At 36.4% G+C, this 14,057-nt stretch overlaps 1 protein-coding gene across 6 annotated transcripts in view; it reads left to right on the top strand.

Moving 5' to 3' along the window:
* CACNA2D1 (calcium voltage-gated channel auxiliary subunit alpha2delta 1) overlaps nt 1-14,057 on the top strand; it is a 392,282-nt gene that overhangs the window by 324,952 nt on the left and 53,273 nt on the right. For 4 of the 6 annotated variants that reach the window (XR_010610021.1, XM_065667215.1, XM_065667227.1 and 1 more), the window contains exons 13-15: nt 8,212-8,290; nt 10,300-10,349; nt 11,908-11,997. The exons of 1 other annotated variant lie outside the window; for it this stretch is intronic. Coding sequence is in view for 4 of the 5 variants with exons in the window: in XM_065667215.1 (XP_065523287.1) it covers nt 8,212-8,290; nt 10,300-10,349; nt 11,908-11,997 (219 nt within the window). In the remaining variant the exon portion in view is untranslated. Of the gene's footprint in view, nt 1-8,211; nt 8,291-10,299; nt 10,350-11,907; nt 11,998-14,057 lie in introns of those variants that run through there. One more of the 6 variants, XM_065667237.1, reaches the window with a different exon arrangement.

Here is a 14,057-nt window from a genome sequence, read left to right as displayed (position 1 = left end):
GGCTCTGCTGCCACAGTTGCTTTTGAGGCTGGAACATGGACCAAAACATAGTTTCTGGTAGGGTTGACACAGTGAAACTGACTCTCAGACATCAAACACATCATTGTGAAGTCTTAGTGGTGTTTTTGAAAGCACAGCTTTTCTCTTTCTTAACACTGCTCTTGAGACTAATGCTGTAATAAGCTAATAAACCAGAGCTGATTTATATCTACATCTAGAAAATACTGAGATTAAAAACTTTATTTGCGGAGACAGTCCAGTATAGAAGGCAGAGCTCCCTCATCATTATGCAGTATTCCTACATTAGGTCTAAATTAGATAAAAACTGAAATGATCACGTAATGAGTGGTCCATCTATCTAATTGTAATCAGTTTAGCAGAGGTGGATTAGTAGATATCAGCAGGGTATTTATACCTTTATAATTTTAGCCATACAACAGAAGAAGAAGGGGCACCACATGCTATCCCTTTAGTGCGTAGGGAGTGAGTTGCTGTAGTTCCACAAGGTGGCACTAGGAAGATGTAGAACAGTGTGACTGAATTTGTAGGGTTTTTAGTTCTGAGTGTTAATTCTGAATTTTTTCAGTATGTAAACCAGAATGGTGTTTTCAACCTCTGCACTAGAAAATATCTCTACTTCAATGCAGTTATGTCTTCTTTTTGATGAAAAAAAGAAGAAAGATAAGCAAAACCACTCTCTTAATTTCTGGAATACTTTGCAGTTCTCAAAACATGTTTTAGGGATTTATGGCATTCAGTTTAAAAACTTATACAGTGACCATTCACCTTTCGTTGCATGCATATGTGATGAAGACTTCAGGTACAATCCTCAACTTTTAGTTCTTTTTATAGAGTAATTGCATACAATTTATCAGTGTTCTTGGATCTATTCTTCTGGTATCTTGAGATGTGGTTTTGGGCCCATATTATCATTACAGAATCATGTCCAAAGCAAGTGAGATTCTTCAATAATCTCTTAACACGTAATAAATGTTTGGGGTTTTTTATTTTGTGATACAAGTGTTAACATTAGTTCGCAATGTGAGCTAATTTTTGGTGTCATTCTTTCTTTTCTTTATTAAACTATAATTACACAGACTATAATTAGGCTATGAATTCATAAGTTAGCATTGCAGCTTGAAGTTTGAATTGTAGTGAATGAAAGATATTAATGATAGAGAAGACTCCATACATCCATGGAAAGCCTGAGCAAAATAATTAACTGTGAATAAATGTCTAGAAAAGTACTTCCAAGGACTTGGACTATTAATCTCAGTTAATGCATTTTTCTATTTATGTAGGATACTACTTGCATAGTTAAATGCCTTGCTGAATCAGAGCATAGGAGGAATCAATTGTGGAAACACTCAAACAGGTGTTTTATCAAACATATTAATACTTTCTTTAAGTCCTTATAAATTCAGAGAAGTCCATCTCTAAAGAAATTATCTTTACATCTAAATATTTGAGAGCTAAATTCTCATTGGTTTCCATGTGGGTTTTTCTCCTCCAGTAAATACAAGAGCAGGGTGGAGGCTGAAGAAATGTCCACAATTATCCATAGTGTTTAATTGTTCACAGACCCAACAGTATGGTTCTTGGCCTGCAGCAATTGGCTCTTTTGAAGTATGTCTGGGCTCAGTTCAGGGGGTAGCATGAGCCAGGGCCTCTTCTCAAAAGATTTTATAACAAAATATAATGCTACAGGCTGAGGGAATAGTGGCTGGAAATCTGCTTAGCGGAAAAGGACTTGGGGGTGCTGATTGATGGCCGCTGAACATGAGCAGCTGGTGCCCAGGCAGCTAAGAAAGCAAATTGCATCCTGGCCTGTATCAGCAATAGTGTGGCCAGCAAGGCCAAGGCAGTGATCATCCGTCGGTACTGATGGGGCTGCACCTCTAATCCTGTGTTCAGTTCTGGGCCCTTCACTATAAGAGAGACATTGAGGTGCTGGAGCAGGTGCAGAGAAGGGCAAGAAAGCTGGTGAAGGGCCTGGAGCATATAATTTAGCTGTAAAGATGTGAGCCATACTGTGCTACTTGACCTCAAGGCCTGAGAAAAAAAAAATGGGTTATGTCCCATTTTATTTATTGCATAAAGATAGCTTCAAGCTTCACTCCAACGCATCGCTGTGTTACCCCTGCTGTTAAACACAGAACTATTTCTCTTGTTCCTGTGCTTCTCAGGGAAAAAAGAACTGCTTTACCTTTATAGATAAAACCCAAATGGTTCAGAACTGCATCCATGGATGTCTTGAATTCGGTAGTTCATCATGACAGGTTACGGACCAGAATTTTAAGTGAAACTGCATTTTGTGCTTCCTTGTGGCTAATCTCAGTGGTTTGCTAATGAGTATGTAGGGTTTTCAGATCATCCTCTGAAGTTCGGTTCTCAGTTCAAATAGGTCATAAATGCCTTCTGGTCTTAGTTAGTTCACAGCAGAATCCAAAATCATCTTCAGATTTCTGCCACAGATGTAAAGACAGTAAGGCAAAAAGTGCATTCACAGTTTTATCTGTGGCAGCTTGAAAACCACGTAACAATTCCCTGATCTATGGCAGAAAAGCAGCAAAATGATTAACTGGTTTGAAAACTGTGTGTACAAGGGATTTAGAGGACAGAGTGCATAATGAAATATAGAAAAGCAGTTTTATGACTTCATTCAGCAAAATAGGCTTTGTATATTGCCCTATTTCAGAATTATACCTATTAAGTATAAACTTCAAACAGTCATCACATCTGATAATCTATAAACACAGCACTGGGAAAAATAATTTCCTGGGTCATGCTAAAACTACGGATTTATTTATCCTTTTCTATTACAGCTTCTCTTGGTCGATAGTAAAAGCAATTATCTGTGAATCTTTACTTGCAGTTACAAAGGCCCAATTAAAAGTCATACTGTTATGAAAAGTGAAGTTCCATGATGAGATCAGGTTTTGATTCAGTTTCTTGCGGTCAAGCACTCCTGCTGTTTTTACATGATAGACATAAAATTACGGGATCCATCTTGCTTACATCTACTTGAGTAAATTAATTGTGTAGCTCTCTTGATATCTGATAGAGACATCTATATCCCAAAAAGTCAGTTTTCTTCTCCTAAACAGAGAAATGAAGAGATGCACATAACTGGTTATTGAGAGCTCTCTCCTGCTTTCACAGAACTCAAGACACATAATTTATCTGTCAAAAAAGATTCCTGTTCATCCACTCTGAACTGCTTGCAGAGTGGTTGTAGCTCCTCAAACTTTCATAGGCTTACAGTTATTGCCTACACATATAGAATCATAGAATCATAGAATAGTTAGGGTTGGAAAGGACCTCAAGATCGTCTAGTTCCAACCCCCCTGCCATGGGCAGGGACACCTCACACTAAACCATCCCACACAAGGCTTCATCCAACCTGGCCTTGAACACCGCCAGGGATGGAGCACTCACAGCCTCCCTGGGCAACCCATTCCAGTGTCTCACCACACTAACAGGAAAGAATTTGCTCCTTATATCCAATTTAAACTTCCCCTGTTTAAGTTTTAACCCGTTACCCCTTGTCCTGTCACTACAGTCCCTGACGAAGAGTCCCTCCCCAGCAACCCTATAGGCCCCCTTCAGATACTGGAAGGCTGCTATTAGGTCCCCACGCAGCCTTCTCTTCTCCAGGCTGAACAGCCCCAACTTCCTCAGCCTATCTTCATACAGGAGGTGCTCCAGTCCCCTGATCATCCTCGTGGCCCTCCTCTGGACTTGTTCCAGCAGTTCTGTATCCTTTTTATGTTGAGGACACGAGAACTGCACACAATACTCCAGGTGAGGTCTCACAAGAGCAGAGCAGAGGAGCAGGATCACCTCCTTCGACCTGCTGGTCACACTCCTTTTGATGCAGCCCAGGATACGGTTGGCTTTATGGGCTGCAAGCGCACATTGAAGCCGGCTCATGTTCATTTTCTCATTGACCAGCACCCCCAAGTCCTTCTCCGCAGGGCCGCTCTGAATCTCTTCTTTGCCCAGTCTGTAGTTGTGCCTGGGGTTGCTCTGACCCAGGTGTAGGTAGTGTTCTATATTATGAGTGTGATTTGGTGCTTAGTTACCACTTCCAATTAACTTCACTCAAGCTGTTAATTTTCTGTAATACTCGTAACATGATAAACTCAAAGGAAGAGTCTAATTTAATCTTTGTTTTATACCAATAGCAAAATGAAGAAATAGGATAAGTAAAACGCAACTGAGGTCTGTAGGGAAAACAACCTTTTAACAGGAAGCTCTTTGTTTCTCACTTCATCACAACTGTCTTGAGTGCCAGTGTCCCCTAATATCTGTAGCAGTAAGAATCCTTATATTCACCTTGGTTTTTATGAGCTTTTTCTGGTAGGGAGAAATACAAAATAAAACTAAAATTCATTATATAATAAAGCAGTTTTCTTCAATACAGTACTACTTCCTCTATTTTCTGTAGTTCTTTTCTTGTCTACCACTTCCTCTGATTAGGAGTTGGATATTTGCTTGTTTTCCTTCAGTGTCTTTCGTAGAATCCTAGGATGAGTCAGGATGCAAGGGGCCTACTGAGGTCTCTAGTCCAATTCAGGAATAAGATCAGCTTTATCTAGTCAGATCTTTAAAACCCCAAAGGACGCAGGCTTTACAATCTCTGGGCAGCCTGTGCTGCCTGTCTACTGTCCTTACATTCATTCTACACTTGTTTTGCTTGTTATTAAGTACATTGCTCTACTATTTACAGGAAATGAATAATACAAGGAATAACAGATTTTGTGTTTTCTCTCTAAGATTAATTTCAGAGTGAGAAAAGTACAGATAATTAGCTACCCATTACCAGCACATGATATATTCCTGACAGAACTAACAAAGCTCTGGACTTCAACTTTCAGTGGCAGAAATTAGGATTTTCATATTTCAGAACAGTTTCAAGACTGTATGTGACTGGGGTGGCAGAGCAGCCTGTTGCTCATCTCTTGTTCTCCATTCTAGGGGGATGAGTTTCTAGGGTACTTCACTTCCAATAGGTCCATTGAAAATCAGAATGACAATTTTTTTTCTGACTGTTCCATTGATTTTTATTGATTTGCTTCTTTATGAAAACGATACAAGGATCTCCCTTTTATAGAGGCAAGGCTGCACTTTCCTGGGAAAAAATGGGGGACAGAAATGTCTGTCCTCTGGTGTAGACAGTTGAGAACAAGAGTCATAGCTAAAGGACCAAGGAACCTATAGTATATGCAGAACCTAACAGGCTGCAGAGAAGCACAGAGAAGAAATAAACAGGCTTTGGTGGTGATGAAAAACAACTTTTTGTGATCAAAGAGTACTTGGCAGTTTGCTTCAACTTGGAAATCAACTTTGTTAGTAACCAAACTTAAAAGGAAGGACAGGCAAAGGGAGAGGTGCTCATATCCAATGCCTCTGATCTAGCTGCTCCAAGTGTTCTCAGTCATATATTCCCTATTAGATGTAATTAAATCAGTCTTTTTTAGTTTAAAAACCCTTTGTCTTCTTTGGCGTGATATCTATAAGGAAAAGGTATAGACAGATGGGTCTCAGTCCTTTGGCTGACTCTGGGTCCTGTCACAGAAAATGTTAGCACAGAACATGTTTTTTTGCTAAAATTGGCTTGTTTAATTTGACTTGCTGACTCATTTTTCCAGCTGGTCTGTCATTCTACTCAATACCAGATGAGGCAATAGGAAAAAGAAAACTCTTTTGAATGTTCCACCCTCTTGCCAAACCATGTAACAATTAAAACCTCCAATTTTCATTGCAGTTCTTTATCTCTGTTAATTACCCAAGGAACAGTAAATCAGATATATTGTCCTCTGCTTGTTGTCAATAATTTAAATTCTAAATTCTGTATAGATTTGTTGCAGATTTAACATGCTGCTTCTCTTCCCTAAATTACATACAATTTCACAACTTGAATCCAATGCAGTCTTTCATTTTTTACATTTGAGATCAAATGCTAGACAGTCCAGTCTAATTAACTCGTGTTTTATACACACACACTAGCAAATCCACATGACTCTGTTTTAACTTAATTAGTTACTTTTAATCCAAAAGAGACATCAGGTCACTCAACTATCTAACTAAAGGCTTTCAGTGGGGTGTTCTTATTGTGCCATTATTTTTGAGAAGAATGCATTTTGAATCAAGTGTTAAGGGGACACTAGACTAGACTCACCACTAGCAGTGAACAGAAATGTAGTAGGCAGGGACCTTGTGAACTGAGAGATACCAACAGAAAATAATATTGTGATATTCAGCTTAGAAAAAATAAATACTAGTTACATAGAAACAGAAAGATCCATTAGAAGAGTTATAGCTGACATTTTGTAAAAGAGGTTGAGAACAAACTGGGGACGGCAAATGTAACTTGAATTTATGATGTGATACAGTATTAAAAAAGTAAATGAGATGTAGGCAGATCAGGTGAAGTCATGTTCACACTATGAATACTGTTATTTTCAAGATAATAGAAGGCATTTTTTTCATGTCTCTGGCCATATAAACTATGAGAACAAAATCTTACCACGTGTACAGTTATTCTTTACCACTCTGTGTAACTAGAAGTGTAATTGGCTTGACTCGTTATTGAGAAACAACCCTGTATGGCACAGTTTTATCAGTTAAAAAAAAAAAAAAAAAAAACAACTTCAGATTTTCTCTGTATTTTAAGAAAAATCAAACACCTGAATCAGCATTCAGTGCAGCAGAATAGTTGCTTTAATCTGTTTTTAACTGTAGAAAAAAAGGGTTTGGATGGATAAAGCAAACCAAAACATGCTGTTAATTAAAAATGACATGTAGCACAAAGCTTTATTCACCCTTCTTGCATATAGGGGTCAAAACTAATAAAGTTTCAACATTTACTAGTTGCTGATTGATGATGTGGAGCTATTCCTGCAGCTCTTGGTTAATACATGCACTCTGATTATATCACATTTTTGTTGCTTATTTGACAAATGAAGGTATAGGTAGTAATTGCACATGCTAAATAATGTGATGAGAGTTTCTATAAATAATAATTAAAAAAAAAAGGTCAGTAGTTTACAAGGAGTCTGCAGTTTTATATTGTGAATGTTGTTTAAAGACAACATTGCCTTATTACTCAGTCATAAGCTGCATGCAAATCGATTGTGTTATGTTTTAAACATAGTCATCAAGATTTGTAACGTGAAGTGGTAATGTTAAAAATCCATAAAGAAAGAGATGCCTGAAATGGAAAAGCAGTCTGGTCCTTGGACATTCCTGCTGAGGGACAGGATAACAGTGAACAGCTTATTAAAACTGTTGGGAAATTATCTTTCCCATCTTTCACAGAAATGCTCAGCTTTGGAGCAAAATATTTATTCAGCCAGAAGCTGAAACATAATATTGGTATTTTTTTTCTGTGTATTGTGGGATTTTTAATATTTATACAGCAATGCAAGGTTGCTTGTTTTTTTTTTTTTTTTTTCTTCCAAATAAAATAATTTTCATGGAAAATAATTTTAACCGAAAATTCTGTTCTCAGTGAAAAACTTGAACAGAATTTGATGAATTATTCTGAAGCAGTAACTCGCCTCAGTTGCTGAGATAGACTGGAGTTGCATTGTCTAAGCAGAGTAGAGTTACGCTTATAATACACATAGCTGTAATGAATATCAAGAGGTTAAAATTAAATATCTGAAGCTTAACCTCCTATGAAATTTTGTAGAACTAACAAAAGACTGAAAGTCTGAACAAAATGAGTATTTTTCTGTGATATCTGAAATTTTTTTTTTTTTTTCTTCCTGAAATTATTTCCTGCTTTGAACTGTTTTGATTTCTACTGCCATGCATATGTTCATTTTAATCATTGGTAAGCATCTAATACTGATAGGAGATTATATCAACTAACTTAACAAAACCTGAAAAGGTATAATTGCTACCATAACGGGAAAAAAAAGAATAACTATTTCATGGATGGTAACCAATTTAAGAGCTTTGAAGTATGAAAGATGTATGAAAGAACATTCTTCTTGAGTTCTACTTCATGGACCAATTAATACGAATGCATAAGCTATCATAATAACGGTGTATCTATTATGATGATAAAAACATGGAAACTTCACAGTTGTCTTTTCTCTGTTCAGATGTATGAAAAACCTAAGTATCATTAACCAGAGAGTCACAGCTAGTTAATGACATGTAATTAAGTTATATGCATCGGTTTCTACCTTGCATTAGGTACGTGTGTTCACATTTTCTGTTGGTCAACATAATTATGACAAAGGACCTATACAGTGGATGGCCTGTGAAAATAAAGGTACTGTGTTTTTCTTTCGGACTATTCTTTGCTGGAGCTTCAGATAGGTGATATCTTTATTATTTTCTAAAAATTACAGATTTTTTTTTTTCAGACTGCTTTTTTAGCTTTATTGTATTTTTAAAAAAAGAGTTTAATGAAATAATGTCCAGGTGAATATATATACAGATATGAAAAAATAAGCCTGCATATTTATTTCCTATTTATTTAAAACTTTATATTGTAAGAAAAAAGTCACAGTAATTTTCATGATAATAAGATGTTATAGTTCAGTTCTGAGAAACCTTGTAATAGTCATCTATGAAAAGATGAAACTGATGACAGATAAGAAATTAAGCAAAGCTGGTTTATATTAAGAGGTCTGGACAAAGGGATTTTTTGTTTGTTTGGTTGGCTGGTTGGATTTCTTTCTGTTTTTCTCCAAAACTTGCAAGGGACCAGATGACATGATTTATTTTTTCCCTTTTTGATGAAAATATCAAAATTATTCTTGTTGTGATTTCTCAGCTTCTTAGAGCATCTTATAGTTTTTAATTTTATTCTGAAGCTACATTTTAATTTAGAAAAAAAAAATGGTGAAAGTAAGGAAGTAAAATGTTTTCTCCTAAAATTTCAACATGAAAAATGTCATCAGAAACATTAAAAAAAAGAGTGTGAGGAAGAGGTGTCTCAAATCCGTAACACTATAACTATGGAACAAGAGATAAAAGATAGATGCAAAACAGAGAAATTATCAAACAATATTGTCAATATTTTAAACAGAGAAATTTCCAGGCCTGACTGAAAATGTGGAAGTATTTTACAAACCAGTGAGAAGCAAGAGGTGAGAGGTGGGATAGATTACAAGGGATCTTGAAAATTTAGACTGTAGGGAAGGAGATTAAGATACAGTTCTCAGGCATGAAATTAACATAAACCACAGATAAGAGAAAGGTACAGGTACAGAAAAAAATCATATAAAGTGTATCCTGCAGGAACATCATATGTACTGTAGCCTCATGAACCCCTCCGCGTGCTGGAAAGTTATGCAGAAGATACTACAACTTCATGAAGAACGAATTGTATTGTCAGATAATTACAGAAAATTAATGAGGGGTTTCTTGAACAGGGATTTTTTTGTCTCACATCTTTGTACTGCTGAATACTACGTACATGTGAACTCCATTGTTTTAAAACAAATGAGGACCATCTGGTTTAAAGCATAACCACCCACCTTTCTTTGTCATCTTATTGAGGCAAAATGATCATAATCTTCTGTCCAAAATTGATGTGATTATTTGTTTGAACATCCAAAGCAGCAAGGTTTTGTTTTTCCTTAATTAAAGTCTTTAATTTGTTGTCAAGTCGCGCATTGTTTACAGCAAAGTAAAGGACAAACCTCAAGACTCTTACTTCTCCAGTCCTCCACATTTTCCTTACAATTTGGTTTACTTGGTCTGAAGCTGGATCTCAGTACCTGTCCTCACTCTTTATTTGGTGCATGTGGACAATATTTTTAATTCAAACAAATAAGTGATAGAATCAGTGCTGAATAAAAACATTTCAGGTGTTTAGTTAGAAGAAATATGCATTAGATTTTTTCATTCTTTCCATAAATTGCCTGATATTTTTATAGTATGAGTACTGTTGTGGCAGACTGTAGCTATACTTACATTTCTATATGTGTTCAGCATATAATTATGTTGTCATCACAGCGTATTAAAATGACCATTAAATATACTTGCGCATGAGAGGAACTGGGAATTCAGGAGTATAAATTCAGCATGTCATCTCAGCTTTAAATAAAACATACAAAAGAAACACATCTCAATGCTTAAAATTAACTAGCTTGGCTTATACAGTGTGGTGACCCACCATATGTGGCCACATGTGGTGGCATCTACTAGAAAATTATTCCTTATTTTCTATAAACATTAAATTAGAAATTACCAGATTCATTAAGTTACTCAAAATTAAGAGCCTATCTAGATATTCTAGTAAGATGGGTTTATTTCTGTTCAAAATTTTAGGTTATTATTATGAAATTCCGTCCATTGGAGCCATAAGAATAAACACCCAGGTAAGTACGTTGGTCAAATCCAGTTGCAGTTATAACAAAAAGAAGCTGAGGAATTCCTGTTTTTTAAATCTGTTGCTATTTGCCTCTGTATACACTACATTAAGAACAGGGAAAAAAAGAAATAAGGCTTTCTTGTACATGTGAGGGGCTTATTCTCTTAAGTTATTCTCATTTATTTTCTTTTTTAGTGGTTGCAGTGAGCCAAATTAAGATGTGATTCCTGTTTCCCTGGCTAGCTGGCCCACAGTAGCTTGTGTGCATACTAGCCACACTAGCATGCTCTACAGCAGACTGACCTTGTGCACACAGCAGCATTTGAAGTGATATGTATCCTGCTGACCCCTGCACAAGTACTATGCTTTGAACTCAGTTTTCCTCCTGGCCTTACATGGTCACTCTTTGACCTTAAGACATAGCAGCGATTTTGTTATAAAGTTCTATAAACCTAGTAATTATTTATAATGTGTCTAGACATTCACAGTCTGTCTCCTGCAATACTTGCTTGGCTTTCCCACATAATGTGGAGAAGGCTGTGAAGGCACAGCCCTGCTAGAGCATCTGAATTCAGCTGGGCAGAAGCAGTGACCTGGTACAACAGGATTGATTCCTGGGCTGATCCAACCAGTCTGTGGGAAACAGAGCTATTTTTCCATCAAAAAGGATGCAGGAACATTTTAAGCAGGCATGTGTGTAGATAATTAAGGGCACAGGACTCGGGCATTATATGATGTGATACAAACTGACAGGGTAGTTATTTGAAAGTACCATGTAGTCACATGTCCAGAAAACCAGGGAAGTGCCGCAGCAGTTCTTTGTCCTTCCAAGGCCAGGCATGACATTTTTTGGCAGGAAATGAGAGTCCTCTTTTTGGCTTCCACAAGAGATCTTTAATTCTTCTAAACTCTTCCAGATAGTGTCTGGCAAGAAATATCCCTAATGTGATCAGACAAATAGAGAAGGTTGAAGACTGAAACAAGTTTGATGGCACCCACTCCCAAACCAGACTACAAGTCTGAGATCTCGTAATGTCACCAGCTTTAGCTGTACTCCCAGACTCAAGGAAAGCAGGGACTATGACGTTTTATGATTCTGATTTTTTTGTTTCATTAGAAGTTATGCAAGTTACCGCTGTAGGAGCTTAACATAACCAGCCGTTAAACCACTTACTCTCCATTGCCCGCTCTCTTACCATTTGAAGGTTCTGCGGTGTGCTTGTAATTTCATTATGTCATTAGCAATTAATTTGGGGAAAAAATAGTTGTAATTCTCACATTGTGGAAAGAGAACAGTGGTTATGGGTGTGCAAGATCCATGTAACTGAGGCTGAGACAGAAGAATTACCTTGGCAGTAGATACTAAAAACTGAATACTGAATTGTTGGGTAGTACAATTTTAAAGAAGTCATTAAATATTACTCCTATATTGGTGGTGAATTTTTACCCTTTTCATTTTTTTTATCTTTTAATTGTTTTTATGTCATTATTGTTTATTTTTTATGCTATTTCTGGACTTTGATCGAATAAATGCCTTCTGATGAATGTATTACACTTTATGGCAGGAATATCTGGATGTTTTGGGCAGACCAATGGTTTTAGCTGGAGAGAAGGCCAAACAAGTCCAATGGACAAACGTCTATCTTGATGCTCTGGTATGATCTGTGTTTACCTCTAGTAAAGTATGAATCTTAGTAGACCAGTAACTATTTCATTTTCCACAGTCCTGAGGGCTAAATTTCCTACAGTTCCAAGTATCATATTCTTGCCTTTCAAGCACCTGTACAATTTCCTGAACGGCTGTTTCTAACATATTGCTCATTACTCACACGTAGTATCCTCCTAAGCATCTTTAACAGAGGAAAGCAATTTATCCTAGACACAGATCTTTATGTGTACATCATTGTTGCCCTCAACATAATAAAAGAAAAAGGAACCAAATAGTTTTCTAGCACTGTGCCTTTGCTGCAGTAGAGGTTATTTGCTATGTTACTGGTGAGGAGTTCTTTTTAATCTCACTTCCCCCCCCTCAGAAAGAGTATTCCAGGCAGAATGAAATCTGTCACTATTACTGGGCATTTGTACAGATTTTGAACTTGGATCTTTAAACTCTTATGGTTATTGTAATTACTTGCTTCCTCAAGGTAATGTTTTGGGGTTTTTTTTAATTGGGCAGTGTATATAGTGGGGAAATAAACAAAAAGATATATGAAATTATTTCCTTACTGCTGAATTTATCACTTCAGTCTTGTAAAACAAACATACTAAGGAAACTACAAAATGCAAATTATTATTAGCAGCAATCTAATCTGTTGCTCTAGATAACCTTCCTTTGAGTAACTCTAACTAGGCAAAAATTACCACAAAATTGTCATCTGGAATCATGCATTTATCCAAGTTCACATGGTCATCTAATGCCATGTCAAAATCTGCTTCTTCCTGTCAGACAGAGTTACTGAAATTTTTTTATCAACACGTCATGAATGTGAATCAGAGGAACAAGTTTTTCTTGGAATTTCAATGGCCAGAAGTTCATTAACCACGTTTCCTCAGTTACTGCTGAGGTACTTACTGGAAACATAAAGGATGTTATGATGAAATTTCATATATTCTATACATATCCTGTTGTAAAGCCAAAGCTAAATTTGTAACTGGAATAGAAACATATCTCTTTAATGAAGTAAAACTTGTGGTAGCTGCAGACTTCTCTGTGTCACTTTATATTTTTAGTGGGTTCATTCAGTCTTTCCTTCAAGCTTTTCTCTATTCACCTGCTATATACGTGTTTGTGTGTATATAATTTTATTATAACTTATTAATGATTATTGTCCTCTCATTGTTTCTTGAGGGGGAGAGGGTGTTATCCCCCATACATACCCCTCCATTTTGTTATCTATCTCTTCAATGCTCCTTCTAAAAATATCCTGTTATATACTTTCTTCTAATTTATCTCCTTTTCCAGCTTCTCTTATTCTCTTAACAAGTCCACGTCTCCTTTTCTTTGGCTTGCTTGTAACATTACTCTGATCTCATCGCCTTTCGCTTAATAAACTGAAGTTCATGAAGAATGATTTAAAATTCAAAAAGGTGGAATTAGACTGGGCAAATGGAGAATGACTTTCATTAAAGTGGATTAATAAAGTATTTTATCTTTTTTAATGAAACAAAGGGAGAAAAGGATATGGTTGCTTTATTCAATAAAATAACGTGGAAGGAGCAAGAATTGGGGGGTGGGGGGTGGGGGGAGAGGGATGAAATTTGAAATATACCCCAAACATCTGCATAAAAAAACAAGGTAGGAGTCTCCCTTTATATTTAGAATGGAAGATAGTACTTTTCTGGCTACCTAAAGATGCTCTTCTGGATACTATTTTGAGTTGTGACTGTTCATAAAGGAAAACCAAATTTCTTTTACCTTCCCAAATAAGTGTAACTCTTTGACTCAGTACCTGAAGAGACTATGTGATTTTGCAGAACTGATGAACGACATTACTGCAAGCCATGGAAAAGTAGTGATAATATGAAAAGTAGTAGTTTTCCCGATGGATTAACCTATTTGCTGTATATAAGTTTGATTTGGCTTTTCTCCCTTTTTTTTGTTTCTTTTATTTTTATCCCCCACTATCTGGAGTTTTTAGTATAGTGGGTACTATATCTTTAAACATGTGTAGGGTTTTTAAAACTATTATATCCTACATTCTTGTACACCATCTAC

This window comes from Lathamus discolor, chromosome 1 (assembly GCF_037157495.1).
Source record: "Lathamus discolor isolate bLatDis1 chromosome 1, bLatDis1.hap1, whole genome shotgun sequence".
Classification (NCBI taxonomy): domain Eukaryota; kingdom Metazoa; phylum Chordata; class Aves; order Psittaciformes; family Psittacidae; genus Lathamus; species Lathamus discolor.
This window is presented reverse-complemented; position numbering and strand designations above follow the sequence as displayed.